Source organism: Lycorma delicatula, chromosome 3 (assembly GCF_047948215.1).
Source record: "Lycorma delicatula isolate Av1 chromosome 3, ASM4794821v1, whole genome shotgun sequence".
Lineage (NCBI taxonomy): Eukaryota > Metazoa > Arthropoda > Insecta > Hemiptera > Fulgoridae > Lycorma > Lycorma delicatula.
Window position 1 is genome coordinate 129,857,570 of NC_134457.1, and position 27,126 is coordinate 129,884,695.

General features: G+C 28.7%; 1 protein-coding gene across 6 annotated transcripts in view; it reads right to left on the bottom strand.

Moving 5' to 3' along the window:
• The window catches only part of Trpm (transient receptor potential cation channel, subfamily M), a 747,840-nt gene that overhangs the window by 243,382 nt on the left and 477,332 nt on the right, over positions 1-27,126 (bottom strand). For all 6 annotated transcript variants that reach the window (XM_075360566.1, XM_075360569.1, XM_075360568.1 and 3 more), the window contains exon 2: positions 12,153-12,235. In XM_075360566.1, the coding sequence (XP_075216681.1) occupies positions 12,153-12,235 (83 nt within the window). The remainder of the gene's footprint in view (positions 1-12,152; positions 12,236-27,126) is intronic.

Below are 27,126 nucleotides of genomic sequence, written 5' to 3' on the forward strand. Positions count from 1 at the left end.
AATCATTCTCAGGTTTTTCATTTCTAAGGCAATTTCACACTAAAAAATTTTAAATACACATCAAATCAATCTTTAAACATTAGTTAATCACCTCTCCAAATTTCAGCCCTTAATGTTAATTAGCTTTGTAGATATGAATTTTGCAATAAAGAACACATTATTACAAATATCTCAGGAATAACTAAACCAATTAAAAATTCTGAAGCTTAAATTAAAGGTAAAAAGTACTTTCATATGCATTTAATTTCATTTGAATATATACGGTTTACATCGAAATATTGTATTTTAGAATAATGTAAAATTTTGTAAACATTAAAAAGAAATAGAAAAATTATGTTTTTAATCAGAAAATTCATAATTTGCCTCATCCTTCAATTTAGCAGAAGTAGATACAGAAATCCCTGTATGCTCAAAAGTTATGGATACTGCAAGTGTTTTTGAAAAATGCAAAATATAGATTTTTCAATAACAAATAACTTACAGTGTTTTAAGATAAAAACAAAAAACTATTGAGTCAAACGTCAGATTCATTTTTTCGCGTTTTTTCATATTGCAGGTGACCTAATTATGGGATCGTTATACAAAATATCTCAATCTATAGGTTAAGCCATTACCTAAAACCATTGCCTCTGAGTTTCTTTTTAAAGTGATTTTCGGCCGAGCAACACGCGATTTTCGCCGGTCACTCGAACCATTTTTAAATTTTTTTCCCCTTTACCCTCCTTCCGAAACTTGATTCATGTTACTTTTTGTTAGAAGTAATAGTTTAATCGATTATATCATGAAGCCAAGTTACAGAGTAGAACGAATTTTTCTGAAATCATTGTCTAATGCTCCTGGTCTATATACATTATTTAAGGTAGCAAACGTTTATGAACAAAGTTTTTCTAAAATAACAAAACAATGTATTTACATAAATACTACACAAATTAGTAAATTAGTTATTTAATGAACGTACAAATTATTGCCTTTAAAAGTTTGTTATAACAACTGATACTTTTTAAAAGGAGGGGCGCAGTTTTTTTGAACAACTGTCTGGAAATGAAATTCTACTAACAATAACAATATTAATTATACAAACAATATTAAAATCAATTTAGGAAACTTTCATTCCAACACTTGGCCAGTCATCAACAATTTATTATGGTTTAATGAGTGGTTATTTTTCTAATAAAAAAAATACCTTCCGGTGTACTATCCGAGTGTTCTATTTCATTACAGTACAGGGAACATTCTGAGAAATTTCGGCAATATTTTCATTACCAAAAGATTCTCTAAAAGTGATCATGTAATTTACTGAAATTTTAGTAAAGGAATTTACTATTTTTCCATTTCACATTCAGTACAATGAATACAAATTCGCTACAGTTTTTTAACGATATTCCAAACCTCTGGCACAAAAGAGGCTTGCGCCGTACAACACTAGCATATATTTCAGAAGGATGTGTAAATTTCATAATCCTGCCATCCGGATGTTAAATATAAATCTTGACATACAAGTGAAAATCTACAGAGCCTAAATAAGTCTTGGTAAATCAATTCTTGCTTCAACAGTTCAATTTTAATGGCCTAAGTCATGCTTAAAACAGGGCAATCTATTTTCATGATTACAATTAAGTAATGCAGAAAACATTAACTTACATAATGTTTTCTTGAAACTTGAGAGAATACCGAATAAAATGTCATAATTTTACAACTTTTATTAATACATTATTAAAAAAAAAAAAAAAATGTAATATTAATTAATAAAATTCGTTACGGAATTATAAAAAAAAATTTTACTGGAAGTTTAATTAAAAAAATGCAAGATTATTGTTTTACAACAATTAATTATTTTTATTTTTAAAAGCAATTGACTACTAAAAATCATCAGACCTCCTAACAGTTTCATATATTGTAAATTACAATAACTTTATCTTCATATCTACGTAATTTGTGGTTCAGGATTTTATTATTTTCCTCCACCTTAGAGCCTTATTAATGTTAAAACAACATGAAAACAACCACTGCAATTATGGAGCAGTACAAATAAAATACTAGTACATAGAATCTAATATAACTAAATTACTTTCAATTTAAAAGAAAAACTAATTAAACTAAGTTTATTAGTTTTAAAGATCAGGTGAATAACTTATGATTCATTTAAAGTACGTCAGTACGGTAATAAAAGCACACAAACACACAATACAGTTTATTGATAAACTGAACTTAAATAGCATAAAAATTTTGGAAACATAATAAAAATAATACAAATAAAACTGAATTAAATTTAAAAAAAACTTATAATTAGAATAAAACTGGCTGTAAAAAGAAACTGCAAAGCATCTTACAGACAGTATGGAGGAACGGAAATAAAAAGAAAAAACGAATATTGAGACATTTAAAGATTAAAAGATCAATGGCACTAAAAAAAAGAATTGAATTAAAAAAAAAGATTAACAAGAGATGTACAGGATGAAGGGAAAATTGAATATTCAATGGCGTTATAGAAACATTTCAATTTGCATAAACCTTGATTAAAAAAAATTCATCAGAATATCACCTTTTTAATCACTAATAATTAGAATTCAGCTTTAAAATAATCAGTAAAGTAATTTAATTAAATGTGGGTCGAAATGGCGCAGATGATTAGGGTAAGCATTTCTATGTCAGAAGTTGATAGTTAAGTTCAGCCGAATAAGTTATCTTTCAACTTTAACGGGCTCCCAACCAAGAAAACTGCACTGTAAATGTAGAAACTTCCAGAATATCGAACGAATTGATGAAATTAATTTAACATATTGCACCATTCAACATTATTATTATTATAGAAAATATCTATGTAAATTATTTTCATACAAGAAATAAATAAAGAAAAATTTTTCAAGTGTTTTTAATAATACGAGTATAATATTTATTTTTGAAAAGTCCTAAAAAAATTACAACTCATAAACATGAATTTCGTTCATTAAATGCTGTGGAGAAAGCTACATGTAAATATGTAAAATAATAAAATGATAAGTTTTATCTTTAAATAAAATCTGCTTAAGAGCGGTTACCGTATGTAATCTTGAAAGAATTCACAACACAACAGATGTCTAAACTTACAATTAAATTAGGAAAAATATTTATTCATTAAAAAGCAAAATTCAGGAAATGAGTCACTATTTTATAAATTTATTCGTTATGAACGGAGTAATTATTATTATTTTACAATACCTTTATTTTATATAAAAAAAGAGAAGGTTTAACAAGTTCTTTAATTATATTTTTCAAACGTATAGATTGTATGCGACGGAAGAAGTTTATACACCTCGTTAAAAAGTTATACATGAGCGATTATAAAATTTATTACAAATATTATTTGCAGTATTTTTACAAAGTAATTGTTTATGGAATAGAATTAACTAAAAAGCTTTTATAAACATGAAAATTAAATAAAAAAATACCTTTATAAAAATATAAGATTTTTTTCATTTTATTTCTAATAGAATATATCTATTTGCAGTAGAATGGAAGCCGAAATACATGGCAGTATTCCTGTCAGGTATTGTTTATTCACACGCTGAACAGTGCTCAGAAAGCACGGTTAATTAAAGATTGTTCAAAGTGTACTGAAGACTTTGCTATTCAAAACCAAGTAAAATTAAATGTTTTTTTTTTTTTTTTTTAATAAATCTAAACTTTTTTCTAACCTCCGGAACCACCGCTATTAGGTATTGCTTCAGATGATGAGATGAATGTCTGACCGGGATTCGAACCAGGGACCTCCGGATGAAAGGCCGAGACGCTACCACTCGCGCCACGGAGGCCGACAATAAATTTGAATTTCGCATCAACATCACCCAATCTTAGAAAAAAATAATGGTTAAAAATACCGGATGATGTTCACTCAACCTGATAGTGAAGAATGTTTGCTTAAACTAAAGAAATATGTAAATTCAAAAACAATACATTACTAACTGCTCTAATTTATTAATTATTATGTATGCATATAGCTTATCCTGTAGTATAATATACTCTAATTCATTTTCGTAATGTGTACGTTACAATCTCTACAACTAGTGAACAATTATCAATCCCCTTTCGGCCCAATGAGATGGTGATATATGTGACATATAAATGAAGTGTAGTCGTCTTCTACAGATATAGGCCGACCAATCCTGAAACGTGTGGTTAATTTTGAACTCCAACCACTAAATTAAAACGGTATCCACTATCTAGTATTCAAATCCGTATAAAAGCAACTAGTTTAAACTAGGATCTGAACGTAAGAATCGATTTCGAAAATCCAGCTGCTTTTTAAATTGAATTTTTTTTGAGGTAAAATTTTAGACTACATAATATGTATGGTAGCCAGCCTCCGTGGCGGGAGTGGTAGCCTCGGCCTTTCATCCGGAGGTCCCTGGTTCGAATCCCGTTCAGGCATGACATTTTCACACACAATATAAATCATTCATCTCATCCTTTAAAACAATACCTAACGGTGGTCCCGGAGGTTAAAAAAAATGAATGGACACGCCTCTAAGACATAGACTGATTAATTACTTTACCATATGGAACGCAGTGAAGGTATGTTAATTTTGTCTTGCATATTAGTCATTCACCTAACACAATTCACGGTTATGTAGCAATTCGCGTACTTACTTACAGCTTACAGGTATGAAATTCCTAAACGAAGACCTCCAAACAATTAACATACCAACCAAGTCAACAACCAATTACAATGTCACTTACTTAGGAATTTATTAATATTAGTGAAACATTATATTTCTATGAAATGAAGTTCGCGCATTATCAAAATTAACGAAGAAAATTAGCAATAAACAAATTTAATATAACAATCAGACAAAGTAAGTTTTTACAACAAAAAAATATCCAACATTTCTACCAGAAAAAAGATAGACTGAATTCAGTAATAAAATACCAGTCTGCTCGAAAGTATTCGCTTTGAAAGGTGCAATTAGAATCAATTCATATACCAATGCAACGAATACAGAACACAGAAATCCTGATTAAATATAATTATTTTCTCAAATTTTCCCTCACTATATTTAACTTACTATTATATTTATTATATGTTCAGATTGTTATTGTTTGATACTTTTTTTAAATTTTATTAACTAAAACACCTCACATTAAACTCAGTACCTTAATCTGAAGGACGCAAATTTTATTCTTTTTATAAATATTCCGAGGTAAAGAACTGAAAATGATTAATAGAAATCGGAATTCATTTTCCTTTTTCTTTTCACCAAATTTCGGAAATTTCCCTACATTTTGAATCCCCCAATGTAATTCATAACAGCAAGCGGTTGTACCGCTTACAACTGTAACAATATAAATTATCATAATAATTGTTCAAAAGACAATGTATTTGAAATATTGCTCTCGTAGTGCATACTTTCTAATGCAGACGCTTATTTTATTATTATTTTGTTAGTCATTATGTTTATTATTATTATTTTAGTTTTTTTGTATTTTTTATTGGAAATTATGAAAATGTTTTTTTCTTAAATTATTCATATTTTTTTCTTAAATAATATTAAACAAAGATTTACAAGTGCAAATTGAAAGGAAAGATTGTATTCTTTGTTAGTTTATATTGTATAAATTTATACTTTAGTTTATGTTATCAAAAAACATAATTAAGTCTAAACGTGTCAGTACATAAAAAATGATCTTATTTCAATACTTATCACAAGTTATAATACGAAAAGTCACAAGAACAATTCTGTCGTAAAACCATTTAAAAATTTCGATAAACGTAGCATAAGTAAACTCTTACGCCTTATGAAAAAAGCTTTAGGTACACAATTACAATTATCAAGAAGTATAATTTTTAGCTTAAACGTAGGTATAATTAAATTATATTATACCACTTCACGGGGTGGTATTGAATAGATTGCTTACACAACGATAACCAACGATTTCGGACTTCAGCCTACTTCAAATAACAAGGAAAATCCACATTTCTGGTACGTTAAAATGCAGTAATTATAACTATGATAAAACAAGAAATTCAACATATATTATAATACTATGAATAAATTATCTTTAATTGTATCACGTAATGATTAACTAAATTACAGTATATTACTCTATAATATTAATAATAATAATAATAATAATATATATATATATATATATATATATATATATATATATATATATATACGTAATTACATACGCGGTAACTGAATTCAATTATTAAAGGAAATTCCATAATAATTAAGAATATATATATATGTACATACATAAAATAATTAATAAATCTAAATTAATACATCTAAAATAATTAAATTCGTAAAAAGCAACACAAGCAAACGTATACAAAGTAAGGATTATTATTTTATTTTTTTTGTTTTAAAAAAAGATTATTTCTCAAAATATTACAAATTAATAATATTTCAAAATATTTTAACTTAATATTTACGATTAATATTTCAAAATATTTAGTGAAAAATCATAAGTCATAATTCGTGGAAAAAATCAGTTCATTTTGTAATTTGTAAAAACGAACCAATGAATTTTCTACCTTCATCAATCGATTTTTTTATGAAATTTCTCTTAATATTTCATTAAACTTTATATTTAAGATTTTATATATACAGTTATGTTTTATCAACAGGAATTTATCTTCCGAATGGAAAACTTCTTAAATTATTAAACATTTGCAAATATTTTACATTAAAAAAATTACTTTAAAATTAATTAAAATTTTCCAGAGAGTTTCCTGATTATCGATATACATAATGTATTTGGAATTACCGAAATACAAATTAGGATTACCGTCAAAACCAAATACACATAAACAAACATTACCAGAATTAAAATTAACATTAAATCGATTTAGTACTTCTAAATTACTTTAAAAAAATTTAACTTAGCTTTAAAATTAACGCTTAGAATATTGACAGTTGACCTAAGTTTAATCAGTCTTAAGATGATAGATTTACCAAAGTATACCGGTAGAGTTATTTATTTATACCGGTTTGCCTATACCTTGTTAAGTTCTTAAAAGCATTGATCGGTATAAATTTGAGAAGAGGATGAATCTGTTAATATGTACAAAGTTATTTATCCGAAATTGCTATCACTAAATCATTTGTGACAATATGTACAATAATTACATGTACATTGAGAATTACGGTATAGCAGACTTGGACAGTATACTTAAGAAAAAGGAAGGACAAAAACTGGTAAAGCAATTACAGTAGTATTGTGACAAAAAATCTAAAAAAACAAGAAAAATTTAGAAAAGTTTTGAAAAATAAAGCTGGGATTATATGAAAATAAAATGATAAAAAAAATCGGAAATCATTCGAGAACAGTTAATTTTAACAACATTTTTGTTCAAGAGTGGATCGAGATTACAACAATATGTAGAATAGTGCTGCACTAAACCAATCAAAACCAAGTTTAATTTGCCATATTAATTACTGTACTAAATGGCAAATCCAGTTAAGTTGATTTATTTCATACATATTAGAAATCACGATCCATATTTAGATACATAAAATAGCATGGAGTAATGGTGAAATACGATGGACTAGAACCGATTTATATCGGATTATAAACGTACTACAGTATACAGAACTGCATAAATATATACTAGTAACTATAAACCTCCGTTCATTAAATTACGAAAAACTGGTATTACGACGGTTTAAATCAAAGGTCAATATGTAAGGTAATGGTAATGAAGCCAACACAAGACCACTACAGATTAATTATAATTATGATTATTACTAAAGCAACGTTTAATGTCAGGATTGAACTACAGTAATTATTATTTCCTTAACTGTAAAATTATAATTATACACCTTCACTAATCGAGTACTAAATTAAGCCAACAGAATGATAAGATTAAATGGAATACGCCAATAGAATAGAAAGATACACTGAATTCTATTTCCTTTATCGGAAATAGATAAATTTGAAAAAATGTTGTAAGTATAAAAATTTATACAATTAAAGATATACGGTAAACGATTACTGAAAAATTACTAAACGATTACTAAAGAAAAATACAGTTAAAAATCGTTCATAAATGGCCATTTCGACTTTTAAACAAATATCATCAGTAGATACTGAGAAAAAAAGGAAAAAATAAATATTATAAATATTAATTAACGAATAAACAGCACCTACGAAACAATATACAAGGATAATTTTCTTGATTGAGTAAAAAATATTAAAAAAAACAAATTTTGTAATTTTAGGCAATAACAGTGAAAGCATAAATTCATTGGTTAAAAATTTGCCTTAATTACCGGGAATTTCTGTAAATTCAGCTTAAAGTAAAATAACATTTATCAAAACAGAAATTTTTCTTTCCGTTTCAATTCGTTAATGATATTACCAGATTATTACGTAAAGTGCTCGACATTTGACATTACGGAATGAGAAATATTTAGAGGGATAACATTTTTGTCACAGAGGAAATTTATTTGAAGTCAAGTGACATCCACTTATTATTGGAGTGACACATGAAGAGTCGAAGTAAATAAATGTGGTATGTGAATTTTTAGATAGATTTCATAAGAAAGCTACCTATTGTAATGGGTACCATGGTTCGACTTCCGAAAAATTTCGACATATCTTCGCGTTTCAGATCCCTCCACCGTCAGTTCAAAGGTTTATATATATATTATATATATATATATATATATATAGATTATATATTTCACTTTCTTGTGGACACAATACTGCCCTAATTTTGCGCCTATCACTTTCAAATTAATACATAAAACATAACGACCCAAAATCTCGGTCGAGTTCGTTAATGGGCAAAATCGGACCATGAAGGTGGAAATGGAGGGACTCTTCTGAAAAAAAAAATCGCTATAACTTTTTTATTAAGTAAAGTATCGAATTCGTTTAAAGTTCCTATTATTCTTTGGATAAGGACATAAAACTTATATACGTAAAGTTTCTTGATATAACCAACCACCAATGGTTGGTTCAAAGGCGAAAAAATCATACCTCCCTTAATAGGCACAGTATCGAATCGTTTTAAAATGGTCGTTAGTCCTTTAAAAATTATCTAAAACGTTTGTCTGAAACAATTTTTGATATGACCAACCCTTACAGCAAGGGATGATCAAAATATTGCTGGAATTGTAAGAAAAGGGGGCTTGTCGTATGCTAAATATGTGAAACTGTTTTCAATGCAACCATTGTCGTATTGAGTAAATTTGAAATTTTTCTTAACTTTAAGATGGAAATCTTTTTCATTCCCTACTTAGCACCGTTGAAATTTACCTCCGACTTCCAGCGTGCCGAAAGGGATTTTTTAAATCAATCTACTTCTACTACTACTTCTATCGCATATCTTCTCATCATAGTAAGAGGTAATTAAAAGAAACAAATTTCCAAATTATATAATCTTTGACACTCTTTTTGATAATATCGGATATATTTCGTTAGGCCTTCATGCTGTAGAGAACGAGTCTCTAAATCTCTAATTATAACACGATGAATTCTTTTCACCTCTTAAACCTTCACTTTGTCTATCTGAATAAAAACTTTCACTATAGCATTACATTTTTCTATCAGTTTAATCATTTATGAACATTTTTTTTCTTTAATTAAAGTAATATTGTACTGTTTGAGTGATAAATTAGGTTTTTTACTAACATCTGTTCAAAAATTGTTTAAAATATTGAAATTATAAAAATGACTTTTTAAAATGTTTATTGTGGAATTCGTAAGCAGGCTTATGAAGAAAACTTTTCTTTTCTAAAAGAACTTTACAAATTTTATAAATTCTAAATTTTTCATTAATTTTTTTCCTCATACGCTGATCTTGCCCTCCTAGCCATCCGATCATCACAGAAAGCGAAAACAGTCATCCAGAACAGGAAACTATGTGAGACAACAAAATAGTTGAAAACCTTAGTATATCGTCCAGATACAACAGAATGAATGCATATAATATGTAGTCAATATTATTCAAAAAATTCAGAGATTAAATCAACAAATTTTGAGAAAACAAAATTCTAGCGAAAGAATTTTGGCCTGTGTAAGTGAACAAATTTTCACCATTAAATCAATAAATCAACGTTACAAATAGTAAATTTTCACTCTATATATTATAAGAAATAAATGATTTTGACAGATCTTAAAATTTCCAGTTTTTATTTACATAAATTTGAACATTCCACTTATTAAAAGGGCAACTGTCAGCCTGCCATTATCATCTGTAGGAAAATAAGTAAATACAATCCAACTGAAATCAATATGTGTACTTAATAAAATTTGACATGAACAGCTCCTGTTTTCCACTTACAGTATGAAAACTTATTGATTTTATTTTACGGGCTGCTCCACTACGAATAATTTAATATATATTGATAATTTAGTTGATAATACACAGAAAATATCAAAAGCATACGAAGCCCCATGTTAACATTTATTTTTATTTTTTAAAATTTAACCCAAACGATTAGAAAAAAAGTGATTATTTAATACAATACTGTAACTAACTCCGTTTATAATAATTAAATGAAATAATTTCTTAACGAAATAAATCATTTTAAAGTTAATTCTTAAATAATCAACCAATCATAATAGATGCTTCCATTTATAAAAGGAGAATATATTTTAACATACTGTATTATATAATTTAACAAGTGATTATTTCATTTAATTTTTGTACAACTGTTTTTTTTTTTTTAATTGCATTAACAGATTTAAAATGGAATAATAACTTTAAAAATATGTTATTAAATAAAAAAATATTTATTGTATTGTTATAATAATTTACTCAGATATTTCTAAACTTTTTTCCTAATTAACATTGCGAAAAATATGACAATAATGAATAAAAATGTTATAAATGAATAAATAGTAACTTATTTTATAATAAACTTATGTCTATATAATGAAGTTTACTGCCGTACAGTATTCCAAAATATAAAAAATAATTTTCCCCGGTTAGCTAATAAAATGGCAAATAATAGATATCTGTGAGTTTTCATAAACAATATAATTATCATTCAACGAACGCAAAATAAAAGTTAGATGCATAACGTACAGCTACCATTATAAAAGATGCAAACAACTGTACAGATAGCTAGATAATTAATATTATAAAGAAACTCAATACAATAATTAATTTTCAATGCAATGACATTAATTGAAATTCAAAGTGATATACACAAAATGAAAAAGCTAATGAAGTTGTCTACTTGTTATTTCGAACTATTGTAAAGTGGAGTAAAATGTTGATAATTGAACAATAAACAAAGAGATGCCTTTTAAGAATGTACGATCCGCTGAATTACTCCTTAACTGATGTCTAAAATAAACCTAAATAATGAAGATAGTATAAAAATAAAAAAAAAGAATACACAAATGATAGATAAATAAACAATGTAACGAAACTCAAAAGTAATGAAAGTAATTTATCATTACAAAAACTGTAAAAAGCTTTTAAAAATGACAACCCCGCTCTCGGACGCGATCACTTGCGAACACACAAAATACACACACCTCTGTAATTATACCATGGAGAATAAATAGTGCTAAATTGGCAAAGGTTAGCAAATATACCAAAGATACCTTTAGTTATATTCAAAGATACCTTTAATAAATATTTTTAGACACATTTGGCTGATGAGAAAACATGAAAACGAACGTTGCACTAAAACTGTCCTTCCACGTTAAGAAGTTTAAATTAAAAAAAAAAAAACTGCGAAGGCTTAGGGTATAAATAATATCTATGTATTATTTTGTTATAACAGGTAAATTGTGCATTTATAAGGCACATCTACCGTTACTAAAATTAAAGAAATAAAGACTTGGATAAAGTTTACAGGTTTTGAGTATGTTCATTATCTAATTGTTGGGAAAATACATAAAGTTTGGGAACCACTGAGTTAATTATTATGAACGTTCCGAAGAATTAAAGTTAAGCTCACAAACATCTCGTTACCGCATCCTTCATTGCTTATCGTGATGTACTTACACAGTAAGGTTTCTGCTTATTACGAAGTGTCAATTTTAAGCGATAAAATATACATTATAAATAATAGAATTAAAAAGTCAGGTTATTTTATTTCAAAGCAAACAAAAAATATGAAATAAGACTTTAAAAATACAAAACGTTTACAAGCATGTTAATTCTTCAAACAATAATTTTTAATTAATAATAATAATTAACTTACCTGTGTTCATCTTGGGAACTTGGGATGAATCTGATGCATTCCCTTTTTTGAAAAGTAGCCTCGATCCAGCTGCGTGCGGCAAGCTATAAATAAAAAAAAAACGAAAATAAATCATATGTCTATAATATTCAAGTGCGCGCGCTTTCTTGTTAGTGTGACTGCATGCATGCAAGCTCACGCGCATACAAACAATTATATATATGCTAGATATTTTCATTATTTAACGCCAAAATAACGGTTATTTTGGTGAATAATATTGAGTTTTTTAGCGCATTAAAAATGTCATGTGGGTTTGGGGAAAATATGTTCAATAAAAATTAATTTTCTAGATAAAACTATAACTATATAAATAAAGAGAAAATTTAAAAATGGAAATGAATAGGGTAAACGTGGATATAGTAGGAATTAGTGAGGTTCGGTGGGAAGAGGAAGGCGACTTTTGGACAGGTGACTTTAGAGTAATTAACTCAGCGTCAAATAATGGGCAGGCAGGCGTAGGTTTCGTGATGAACAAGAAGATAGGGAGGATGGTGGAGTATTTCAAGACGTATAGCGATAGAGTCATTGTAATAAGGATAAAATCAAAACCTAAACCGACAACGATTGTTAACGTCTATATGCCTACAAGCACCCATGATGATGATGAGGTAGAATGTGTATACGAAGAGATTGATGAAGCAATTAAACATGTAAAAGGAGATGAAAATTTAATAATTGTTGGAGATTGGAATGCAAGCATTGGAAAAGGCAAGGAAGGAAATATAGTGGGTGAATACGGGCTGGGCAAAAGGAATGAAAGACGGGACCGACTTGTAGAGTTTTGCACGAAGTATAATTTAGTAATTGCCAACACCCAATTTAAAAATCATAATAGAAGAATATACACTTGGAAAAAGCCAGGCGATACTGCAAGGTATCAGATAGATTATATCATGGTTAAGCAAAGATTTAGAAATCAACTCGTTGAGTGCAAAACTTACCCGGGAGCAGACATTGATAGCGACCATAATTTGGTGATAATGAAATGTAGATTGGGGTTTAAAAACCTGAAGAAAAGGTGTCAGATGAATCGGTGGAATTTAGAGAAGCTTGAGGAAGAGGAGGTAAAGAAGATTTTTGAGGAGGACATCGCAAGAGGTCTGAGTAAAAAAGATAAGGTAGAAAATGTAGAAGAAGAATGGGAGAATGTTAAAAAGGAAATTCTTAAATCAGCAGAAGCAAACTTAGGCGGAATAAAGAGAACTGGTAGAAAACCTTGGGTTTCAGACGATATATTGCAGCTGATGGATGAACGTAGAAAATATAAGAATGCTAGTGATGATGAAAGTAAAAGGAACTATCGGCAATTAAGAAATGCTATAAACAGGAAGTGCAAACTGGCGAAAGAAGAGTGAATTAAAGAAAAGTGTTCAGAAGTGGAAAGAGAAATGAACATTGGTAAAATAGACGGAGCATACAGGAAAGTTAAGGAAAATTTTGGGGTACATAAATTAAAATCTAATAATGTGTTAAACAAAGATGGTACACCAATATATAATACGAAAGGTAAAGTCGATAGATGGGTGGAATATATTGAAGAGTTATACGGAGGAAATGAATTAGAAAATGGTGTTATAGAGGAAGAAGAGGAAGTTGAGAAGGATGAAATGGGAGAAACAATACTGAGATCTGAATTTAAGAGAGCATTAAAAGATTTAAATGGCAGAAAGGCTCCAAGAATAGACGGAATACCTGTAGAATTACTGCGCAGTGCAGGTGAGGAAGCGATTGATAGATTATACAAACTGGTGTGTAATATTTATGAAAAAGGGGAATTTCCGTCAGACTTCAAAAAAAGTGTTATAGTAATGATACCAAAGAAAGCAGGAGGAGATAAATGTGAAGAATACAGAACAATTAGTTTAACTAGTCATGCATCAAAAATCTTAACTAGAATTCTATACAGAAGAATTGAGAGGAGAGTGGAGAAAGTGTTAGGAGAAGAGCAACTTGGTTTCAGGAAAAGTATAGGGACAAGGGAAGCAATTTTAGGCCTCAGATAGGAAGATTAAAGAAAAACAAACCAACATACTTGGCTTTTATAGACCTAGAAAAGGCATTCGATAACGTAGACTGGAATAAATGTTCAGCATTTAAAAAAAATTAGGGTTCAAATACAGAGATAGAAGAACAATTGCTAACATGTACAGGAACCAAACAGTAACAGTAACAATTGAAGAACATAAGAAAGAAGCCGTAATAAGAAAGGGAGTCCGACAAGGATGTTCCCTATCTCCGTTACTTTTTAATCTTTACATGGAACTAGCAGTTAATGATGTTAAAGAACAATTTAGATTCGGAGTAACAGTACAAGGTGAAAAGATAAAGATGCTACGATTTGCTGATGATATAGTAATTCTAGCCGAGAGTAAAAAGGATTTAGAAGAAACAATGAACGGCATAGATGAAGTCCTACGCAAGAACTATCGCATGAAAATAAACAAGAACAAAACAAAAGTAATGAGATGTAGTAGAAATAACAAAGATGGACCACTGAATGTGAAAATAGGAGGAGAAAAGATTATGGAGGTAGAAGAATTTTGTTATTTGGGAAGTAGAATTACTAAAGATGGACGAAGCAGGAGCGATATAAAATGCCGTATAGCACAAGCTAAACGAGCCTTCAGTAAGAAATACAATTTATTTATATCAAAAATTAATTTAAATGTCAGGAAAAGATTTTTGAAAGTGTATGTTTGGAGTGTCGCTTTATATGGAAGTGAAACTTGGACGATCGGAGTATCCGAGAAGAAAAGATTAGAAGCTTTTGAAATGTGGTGCTATAGGAGAATGTTAAAAATCAGATGGGTGGATAAAGTGACAAATGAAGAGGTATTGCGGCAAATAGATGAAGAAAGAAGCATTTGGAAAAATATAATTAAAAGACGAGACAGACTTATAGGCCACATACTAAGGCATCCTGGAATAGTTACTTTAATATTGGAAGGACAGGTAGAAGGGAAAAATTGTGTAGGCAGGCCACGTTTGGAATATGTAAAACAAATTGTTGGGGATGTAGGATGTAGAGGGTATACTGAAATGAAACGACTAGCACTAGATAGGGAATCTTGGAGAGCTGCATCAAACCAGGTAAATGACTGAAGACAAAAAAAAAATAAATAAATAAATATTCAAAACAAAAGTTAAAATTCTACGGTACATCATTATTTTTTCTAATACGATAAAAGTAAGAAATAATGGAAAAAGAAAATTTTCTCCATTTTTCCGTATCTATACTTCAATATAAAAAAAATAAATTACATAGGTAAGTTCTGATCCTACATTAGCGCTAAGTGGATCATTATACTTCACTCACTTGAGAGAGTTTTTCATCGAAGTTTAAAATAAAGATAATATTTTAATACCAATAAATGTATTTTTATACCAATAAAATATTTTTTCGTTTTCCTATAAGAAATATTCTTGTAATAACAACGTAAAGAAATTGAAAATAAAAATCATATAGATAGAGAAATTTAACTTTTTTAATAAAATAAAATTTTTTTATAACCCAAAAAATTGCCAAAAGTTTGGAAAAATCATAAGTATTGGATATAAAAAATAACAGAATTGTTGTAAATAATCAATCGAGATGGCTTAAGGTAGATTAAATTTTTTTTATTTTTTTCTATTTTTTTCATATTAAAACAAAACAAAAAATTTGTGTATGTTATCACATATGACTATTTGCTTGATTTTTGAAATAATTAGAATCTCAACTTTCAGGGAAGCGAAATAAAATTGATTTAGAACACTTTATTATTTTAGAAACATCCAGTTTTGAACCTAGCTTTAAAAGTGATAAATTTTTTTACATCAACGTGGGTTAGGCAAGGGTAACATATCTTATTTTTCAAAACATTGGCTTTCCTGTGATGTCCGCAAGTGTTTTTCATTTGTCTAGACAGTGAAACTAACAATTATAAAATATATTAAAAGATTTATTATTAAATATATGTTCTTTATATACTAGAAAAATAGAGAGATAATACAGAGAAAAACTCTGTATATAATCTGCTTATATAATGGAGAATGGAGTATTTAAAAAAAAATCCTGGATTCGTTTACTGGTGTAAATAATTTTTTTTAACTACGTCAAAATCGTTAACTCATTTTATATTATCATTACATATTTGCATTGTTTTATTTAATTACGGACAATTATTATTTTTCCGAGTATGAACTTCATCACTCTTATTTAGAGAACGGTAATAATTTTACATTTTTAGATGCTGCTCTGTACAAGATTTTCCTTCAATGTTCAAGCCAAATGATAGGTCATGTATTTTTGTTATCCACTGAGTAGCACATATAAACATACTCCTGACATTATCTATACATAATTATTTACATAAATATTACATAAATAATAATATAAATAATATTATATTAATAAATTATATTATATACACAATTATTTTTTACTGTCTGGATGTAATATTTATTATTTGAAATATCTGTTAATAACTTAAGAACAAACGTAATAAAGAACTTCGTAATTTATTCTCTACGTAATACAGACAACATATAGAGAAAGAATAATTTTACATGAAATATAACAGAACGCAAGGATGGTAGATAAGAATGAAACATTCCTATATTTGTTGACTATTTGAAAACAATATACTTTTTCATCCATTTTAATGCATTTTCATAAATTAAAAAGTAAGTGTCGCATTTTTATTATAAAAATAAAGTTTTGGTGAAACCGATTTTATATATATATATATATATATGATTTTATATTGGTTTACTCTATGACATAATTGAATGAGTATTTTTAGGCAAAAAGAATTTTACTTTTACTTTTAAAGCACACAGTAACTAAAAAGTGTCGAAAAGCTCTAGATAACTTGCATGTTGACAATCGCAGTGACTTATTCTTAAGTGGAAAGATAACGTAAATGTATAGTAAAGTTAAATATAGTTGTAGGGGTTCAATCGAGTACAAGAAGGATGAGATAGTTGCTACTGAAAAATGGTTTAATGCTTATCAATGAAGTTCAACAAGATTATCCAACAAAAAGGATTTCCAAGAAGGATTTAAACCAACTGACATTACTTTCGCTATCTTTACAAACTTACAATTTTAAAGACTACTATCTTTGTGTTACCCTTTAATACTACAATAAAATAAATTTAAGCGACTAACAACTTGTTCTTCTAAATTTACTTTTATTAGGTAGCTTAAGGCATAGAATAAGAATTTATTTTTAAAATCTAGTAAGTAGCTACTCTAAAGATAAGCAATCAAATAACAGATATATTCGTTTATTTACCATTAAAAATGTAAGTGAATAAAAGCTTAAGCATATCCGGCCGTATTCACAATAATTCCTGGAAAACATTCGACAGCAAGGAAAAATTTTATCTATATATATATATATAATACATACATACAAACATACATATTCAATATAAAGTTAAAATATAAATCATATTCGTTTACAATTTATAGGCTAATTAATCTAATAATCAGAGTATCCTGATATTTATTAGTTAAATTTGTCATTAAATAAATTTTCATCGTTTTATTGAACGATTTATAATAAATAAGTTTCATATGTACAGGTGAACATAAATTATTCAGCCCATTTTAGGGGTTAACAAAAAATTAATAAAGCAATGTAGCGGGCGTTGATTTTTCTCAAAGATTACTGTAGGTAGTAGAGTTACTGATAACATTGAATTAATATGCCGGACACGTAACTACAGAGGGGATCGTAAGTTGAGCAACGGCTACCGCGCAAAAGAAAGCAATATGCGTATTATGGTTTCATGAAAGCGAATCTGTTATTAGTGTTCGTAGACGTTTTTGTTCAGAATATGGACGTGATCCTTCTAATAAAGATTCTAGTAAACGTTGTTATCAACAGTTTAAGGACATAAGAAGTTTAGTATATAAGAAAGTCACTAATAATCTACCTTCTCCGAATAACTTGTGGATCGAGTAAAAGAAATTGTTCAAAGAAGCGACAACTCGTGCAAGTTTATAACTGGAAATATTGCAATCGTCAATTGTGAAGATTTTACACAAGCACCTAAACCTTCATGCACACATAACTTTAATTGCATGCAATTAAAGATGAAGATAAACCACGCCGTTACAATTCTGCCGCGGGATTTATTGATAAAGTAACCGAAGATAATGCCTTTATAAAACAGCAATCTTCTCCAACGAAGCTATCTTTCATGTTAACTGTTATAATTATCGGATATGAGGTAGCCAGAATCCTCAGCAGTACGACAAACACAACGTGGTAACCCGAAAATTAACGTTTGATGTGCGTTTATTACATATGAAGTGATCGGACTATGTACGATCCTGTAACATGTTACAGGCATACGCAGTACCACAAGTTGAACATCGGCAACCCAAAGTTTACTTCCAACAAGATGGGGTTTACTTATTAGGGACTACCTCTCTTTTTTTTCCTGTTTAACCTCCGGTAACTACCGTTTAGATAATTCTTCAGAGGATGAATGAGGATGATATGTATGAGTGTAAATGAAGTGTAGTCTTGTACATTCTCAGTTCGACCATTCCTAAGATGTGTGGTTAATTGAAACCCAACCACCAAAGAATACGGGTATCCACGATCTAGTATTCAAATCCGTGTAAAAATAACTGGGTTTACTAGGACTTGAACGCTGTAACTCTCAACTTTCCAAATCAGCTGATTTGGGAAGACGCGTTAACCACTAGACCAACCTGATGGGTTTATTAGGGACTAACTATATGAACAATTCCTCAACGATAGATTGGCCATGTGCCCCATTTTCCTGGCCACCTAGATCCCCTGATGTTACGACACTAGATTTCATTATTTGGAGGTTTGTCAAAGACAGGGTGTACGCAACGAAGGTTGTCAATATCAATGAACTAAAAAGAAAAATCGAAGGTGTAATTAATGGAATACCTCCAGATATTCTTCGTAATGTGTGGCGTGAAAGTGAATATAGTCTATGTTTTACGCATCACAAAACATGCTCATGCGGAAGTTATTTGAAATTAATAAGTGTTGTGAACAAAACTGTTTTAAATGCCTGAGTTTTTAATAAAACATGCATTTAAGTACTTTGCTTTATTATTATTTTTGTATTAACACCTAAAATGCTTTGAATAATTTATGATAATTCTGTATATTAATTTTTTAAATATATTTTTAAAGATTGTGATGACATCAGCTTCAAAAACTAGTTTTTTTTTTTTTTTTTACTTTATTAATACTAAAACAGAAAATTAAGCATAAATTCAAAGTCATCCGTCGCCACCGGGTAAGGTGCAGCATGTATGAACCCCCGTGCGAGATTGGAATAATGAGGTGAGGTGTGAGTACTTCGTGTGAGGCTAGTCCAATTGCCGTTTTATGGTCTTTTCATGTTCGTTTATGTTGTTTTTATGTTCGCTTATGAAATGAAAATGAAAAGATCAAAACTACAATTGGTCTAGTCTTGCACGAAGTTATCATCTAATCTCACCATTCTAGCCTCGCATGAAGGTTCACACAAGCCGCAGTTCACTCGTGGGCAATGGATAACCTTGAATTTGTGCTTACTAGTCTTATTTTATACTTATTTTAATAATTTTTTAAAAGTTAAAACAAATGTTTGTATTAAAAAGTCACATAAATGTAAACATTTTCTGAAATTTTAAAGCAAATTCATTGAATACTTCTGCTAACAGCCATAAATAAGGGGGGGGGTTAGAAGTAAAATATATATATAAGATTAATTTTTAAACAACCACAGAATTTGTAGAGCGACTTTTCTTTCTCCTTGGCAATCCTTTCTTTTCATTTCCCTCCACTTTATAATTTTAGAAAGTTTATACATAATAAAAGTAGTTAAAAATTTATTTAACTAAAAATTTATGAACAATAATAATATTTCACATATACTTCAACGGTAAAAAAAAAAGTTTAATTACCAGCATAGAGAAAAAAAAATTAAAAACTCATTTCTCGAGAAACAATGAGGGGAAAACAAATATTTTAAATAACGGATGAATACATAAGGATTTATAAACAGTGGTTTTTAGCCGTCATATTTCAGATAATAATATGAGCAAAAATAAGCTTAAAAAGTAAAGTTTGAAAAGTTAAAGTGTAAAGTTTTATAATAAAGGAGTTTGGTTATAATATACACACACATACACACACACACACACATATATATATATATATATATATATATATATATATACATACAGAGATAGAGATAGAGATAGAGATAGAGATAGAGATAGAGATAGATAGAGATAGAGATAGAGATAGAGATAGAGATAGAGATAGAGATAGAGAGAGAGAGAGAGAGAGAGAGAGAGAGAGAGAGAGAGAGAGAGAGAGAGAGAGAGAGAGAGAGAGAGTGAGTGAGTGAGAGAGAAAGAGGGAGGGAGGGAGAGATGGAGTTATCACTTAAAATTTATCACTTAACCACCTTAATTTTACTTATCCCCTTATGTAAAACCAGATGTCGTAAGTTACTCCGCTTTGCATGGTCGCTGTATATTATGCAGCACATTACACCATCTGTCTTCTCACATGTCTTAAATATCCTCCTAACGAAAAGATGTCGTTCATCCCTGATTGAACTACATTTAATCCGAATTTTTGTTTACGAATATAAATATGCTAAAATTTAAATAAAAGTAAAATGACAACGATCATTCCATAAGAAAATAAATTTTATGAACTGTGTTTTTGTTTCTATAAATTTCCAATTAAAATACTGTTAATCAACGAGTTATATCATAAGTAACAATATATTTTACATAAGTGTGTTCATAATATATAAGTTAATTTATTTAAGGGAATAAATAACGAAGGTAAACAAATGGAAAGTTAAGCTAAATAATTTCTCAAACATGGTACCGCTGATATGTTAAATGAATAAATTAACGATTAATGTAATCCACCTTACCAGCACGATGATATGTACTCCAGATCGTTCAGCTTACTTGGAATCCATCATCAGGAGTTAAAATTATTACATTTAAAGTCAAAAGTTAAAAAATTCATAGTTAAAATTTAAAACTAGTCATGACTGTCCCGGTCCTACTACTATAGTTATACTAGTAGGACCGGGACAGTCATGACTGTTCTTAAATTTTAAGTTTTAACTATGCTTTTTTAAACTTTTGACTTTAAATATATTAATTTTAACTCATGATGATGGCTTCCAAGTAAGCTGAAAGATCTAGAGTACATATCAACGTGCTGGTAAGGTGGATTACATTAAATGTTAATTTATTAAGTTATATAATTAAAAGGTAAGTTAAATGTTAAGATTTATTCGTATACAATGAGATCCGTAAAGTTAAAATCCTTTCGCTGTCATGGGCTTTAACTAGACTCTGTTGGTCTACAGAAAACTTCGACTAAGGGAAAAAGCTTAATTCGAAATTTAAATAATTTTTTACTAAAATTTACAGCAAATTTTATAAGGTCCACTGTTGAGCTAAAGTTTTTGGATTTATGATGAATAAGAAAGCATTCAACTTAAATACCTTAGTCCACTAAGAAAGAAGAACCTCATCTACATTTAAACATTTTTTAAAAAGTTACAGAAAATTTGATGCATTTTAACTAAATTATATTCTCATAGGTTTTCTCAAAAATTATGAACAAGAGATCATAATACATATTATCTTTTAAGAGGGATCGAATGACCGAAGGAAATTACAGTTAAAGAACAGCCTGGTATTAAAACATAGCAAAAACAAAGTTTACTGAAAGTTTTATTAAATTTGATTTGGCCATTTCTGAATTAAGACGGAATAAACGAATTAATACACAATCAAAAATAATTTTTGTAACATGGTAATGTATTATTTCCAGCTTATCAAACTACTGCACAAAGCTAATAATATAGTGTATAATAAAGTGTACTCAACAAATAAGGTAATTTACCTAACCAACGAACAAAAAATTGATAGTCTAGGCCTGAAACAAATGTAAGACAAAGTATGTAAATGAATCAACCCGGCCGTATAAGTAAATCAGGACAAAATACTTTAGGAAAAAACGGACCATCCATTCATGTTAGTAATAATATACAGTCTGAAAAGAAACAAGCTGTTCTTAAAATGGGCATAACTACTAAAAGAGGAAGAAAATGTTTCAAAGGAGATGGATATGTTTCATGCACAGTAGCTTGCAGATTACTGTTTCATATGATGATAGACTGCATTTCCTTACCAACAATAATCTTTTCCTACTGGGGATCAACGATGCAAATGCAACTACATCATTACTAGACTGTATATTTATCTGGCTTACTCCGCCCCATCACAGAAGATCACTTCAGGTTAAGCCCTTCTTCGTTTAAAATGTAAGCATAAGAATTATATTTTAGCGATGTACACGTATTATAAAATTTATTTATTTAACTGTAAACTTTCTGAAAATAAGAGCACAAGGAGATACACGTTTAGTAAACAAGAATCTTTCAGTACTTTAGATAATAAGTAGCAGTAAAGAAAAGTACTATATTAACTACATTAATGAAAATACTATTCCCAAATCATCACGGTAAGGATAAAATTAATCATATCAAAAAAATCAAATTTCCAAATTATTGTACAACGTGATTTAATGAAATAATAATTTTTCTTCATATAGTAAAAATGAGTTCAATATTTATAAAAATTAAAAAAAAAAAATAGGCAAATTAATAATAAGTTGAAATCTTTTATCATAATTTACCACAGAAATAAATAATCCCTGTAGTAACCGTAAAATAATAAATAACTACAAAGATTGACAGAAAAATGCTATAAAAAAAAAAAGAAGAAAGATGAGGTGAACAGTAATCCAAGTCGCTTACCATGTCCACCTCATACTATTAATCATATCTCTTTTTTTTTCCGCAGAAAACCTATTATTATAAATAAAATCCTCACATCATTATGTATAACACGCATTAGCAGAGAAATCAATAAAGACGTTATCATTTACCAAAAAGTAACTCAACTCTAACGTATTGTAACCACTAACTACATCTTCAGTAATCCTGCAATGAATTTATCTTAATTGAAATTAGTAAAAAAATAAATTTCTACGTTTAACCCTTTAAAATGATCCAGTTTAGAAGCCAAAATATATATTTTGTGTGTGTATATATACATACTTCAGTATAACAATAAAAATTTGATAGTTTATAGTATTAACGATATTATAAATCAAAGACACGTAAATTAGAAAAACAGAGGCATAATTTCACTGATGTTTAAAATAAAAAAAGCTAATAAATAGATGAAAAACAAAATAAAAGGAATAAAACAAATGGGAAATGGAATAATGGAACATAAAAATTAAAAAAATGGAAAAATTATTTGTCCTTAATATTTATTTTGTAGAATCATAAAAAAATGAACTCCAGTTACCAAAACTTTGCACTATTTAATATTTTTACAAAAGAAAAATAATAAGTTATTTATCATAAAATCATATAGGAAAAAAATACACGAATTTAAGTTATTTTAAAATAAGATTTCCAATTTATACTGTACTGTATATAGGAGGTTGTGTACTAATAGTTTTAGAACACCATGCTTTAGCTTCGAAATTAAAAAATTCTCTGACGAAAGGTTGGTAGACGCCTATTTCCTGGCCACCACGAATCCTAGATTTGACGTCGTTAATTTTTTTTCTGGAGAGATATACAGATATCGGTTATTCTGTAAAAGTTTGAGATTTATACAACTAATATGAAAGGGCAGTGGAAGTTATTGCTATGATGAAGACGTAAATGACCAAACGAATGTAGATAGAAACAGAATATCGTTTTGATAACTGTCTGTGTTCAAATAACATCAATACAAAACCACAGAAGAAACGTTTATACATTCTCTGAGTATTTCTGGAAAAAAAAAATGAATAAATAAACTTCCTAGTTCTTTGAATAAATGTTACCATAAATCAGAAGTTGTGATTATTTTTTTTTTAAACCCTGTATACACATATGGGATTTTTCGAGTTTATGGTCGAACCCCTAGTGGGATTTATTCTCCATTATTTTATCGTTTACTTTAATAGGGATAGAGGATAGAAGATAAGTTGAGATTTCCGCTCAGCTTGAGCGGAAATATTATAATATTTAATTTTCTCGTTCAAACAGAAACCATCCCAACCCCGTAGGGGGAAGACACCCACGTTGTGACGTTACCGGTCGCCACACCAGCCCCTCCATACCGAGCCCTGAGTGGCTCTACCGGAGGTCGTTTTTAGACTTTCTAACTGATTACATCTCCCAGCCAGGCTTCGGTCGGGATGCCACCGATGTAAATGTTTCGGCAGACATTTGCATCAGTAAAATATAAATCAAAGTTTGCCTTCACATAGGCCTCAAACGGACATCTTCACATCAAATCTTACATGATTCCCTCAAACTAACTGATCGAAACATACAGAAACCAGTGAAAATATTAGCATCTAAAAATAAAAAATAAAAGGAATTTGTAAAGAACATGATAGATCAATAACAAAAATGAAATAAGATGAGCCTCCGACCGAAGGATATCAGCAAAAATAGATTAGTAGATATTAGTAAAAAGTAAAGCTGCTTTATAGTTTATATAAAACAGTGGTATAATTTAATTTTTTTTAAATCAAATAAATAAGTGAAATATTTTAATATTTCGTTAAAATTTACGTACGACAATCTACATGTTTCTCATTTAGAAATTTTAGTAACTGGAATATTAAATATCGCAAAAGGTTTTTTACTTTATGGAAATATTTCGAGAAAAATTCAAATTAATAAAAAATCCGGAAATGACCTTAAATAAAAAAAATTAATTTCGTGGAAATATTTCAGACGCCTGTTGAGTAATAGAAAAGAAAAGAAACATGCACATAATGTTGCTAACCTCGCTTCCTTTGCAGAAATACAAGCAGTGAATTCATTCAGTATTCATTATGGTTACGTTTAAACCGTTAAATTATGAGATGTAAATAAATAACTCGTACATCTATCTATTTAACTAAAAATGTAAATGTTCGTTTGTTCAAAATCTTAAATCTCCGAAAGTTTTTCACCAATGCTTTGAAATTTTGATACAACGTTGCTATTGAACACGCACGTTTTTTTATGTACCTACTATTTATATGCCTAAGATGTCACACCTGTGACAGGTAAAAACATGCCTTTTTTGAAAAAAACAGCGCTATCTGGTAGACGTAAAAGCAACACACGCTTTACTAAATATTTTACGATTCCATTTCAATGTTTCAGATATGTGTGTCCGCTGTAGATTAAAAAACTACTGGACCGATTTACGCTCGGCGAAAAAGGGAAAAATCGGATAAGATAAAAGGATGAAGGTAAAAAGGAAGAAGGGGAAAATTGAAAAAAGAAAAATACGGGAAATTGGAAAAAGGAAAAACGGGAAAAGGAAAATAGGGAAAGTGGGAAAGGGGAAAAAGATAAGGGAAAACTGTAAAAGGGAGAAAGGTTTAATTTTGTGAATTTCCGTAGTGTTCAATTTGTTAATGTTTTATCAAACTTTCAATTGTATTCATTTAATCTATATATATAGGGGGTGATTTGAGTATATATATATATATATATATATACTAATATATATAATTTCTTTCAAGGACATTATTTTATAATTAATTCAAGATAACAGGCTACTTTTAACAGTAGTCACAGATAATTCACATTTAATAACAGGAAAATAACGTATTCTCTAAATCAGGATTACCAGCTTAAATAATTAATTCATTAAAAAAATTCCTAGTACGGATTTTGCTAAAATTTTAAAATAAAAATTTCTTCGCACGTGTAAGATTTACACAAAGAAGCCAAAAAACATTTGAACAATCTTAGCGTCTGCTCACATATAAAGATAATATCCAACAAAATTATTTACTATAATTTTCAGATAGATATTTCTTATTTATTGTGAAATTCAATTTTCTTCAAGAAAATTGTATACAAAAAAGTCTGTTAACTCTATATTCCAATTTTTCTTCTTAGCATTTATCTAATACTAAAATTGATAAAATGTATTCATTAAAAAGAGAAAAACTGGTATAAGAAATACGGAGCTGATAAAGTAAACAACACAATTTGTTTCGTACAGCAAACTATGTTTTTATTGTTAAAAACTGGGTACTAAGTGTTAGTTTTTAAACAATTTCCTATTTTCATTATAATAAAAACAATATAAATACTTTTACAACATAAACATTATATTTTCATATAAAAATAATTTATTAAACAACTTTCCACATTGAACTTTGTACGGTACATTAATAATTGTTTTAACGATATCGAAAAAATAAATTAAAAAATAATATTACAACAAATAAAAATGGGAAATTTCATACCAGTTGAAATGGTTTCAATTGTAGGAAAAGTAGGATCAATAAAAACCCAGATTTATGTCACGATAATACTCTGAGATTTAAAATGGATAATACGTTTTTTATAAGCACATATTTTCATTAAATAATTGAAAAAAAATCTCTTGTAAAAACAAAGTCGTTTTACAATTTTGCAGCTGATTTTCTAAAGTAAAAATGAATGTTTTTAGTATTATCCTAATTTTATTTTAATTTATAAAAAAATATGTTAAAATAAATGAAAATTAGCTTATTTTTATTTTAAAAAAACTTAGTTAAACAATAAACTCAGCAATGTTCATATTCGATAAAATTTTGGTTTTAAAAAAAACGCCTACATCAGGGTGTGAAGAGGATTCTGTTAAAAAATATAAAATTGCATGTACATTACTATTAACATATCAGGTATGCAAATAATTCAAAAAGAAACCCTACAAAAATATTGTGGCGTCAAATCCAGAGAACTAAGCGGCATGCAATTGAGGCAGCTCCACCGATCTGGGAAACTGTTGACGAGAAGAGAAAATCCCAGATTTCTGTGTGGGCGACCAGTATAGCAGTGAAAGTCTAGCTGCTGGAAGATA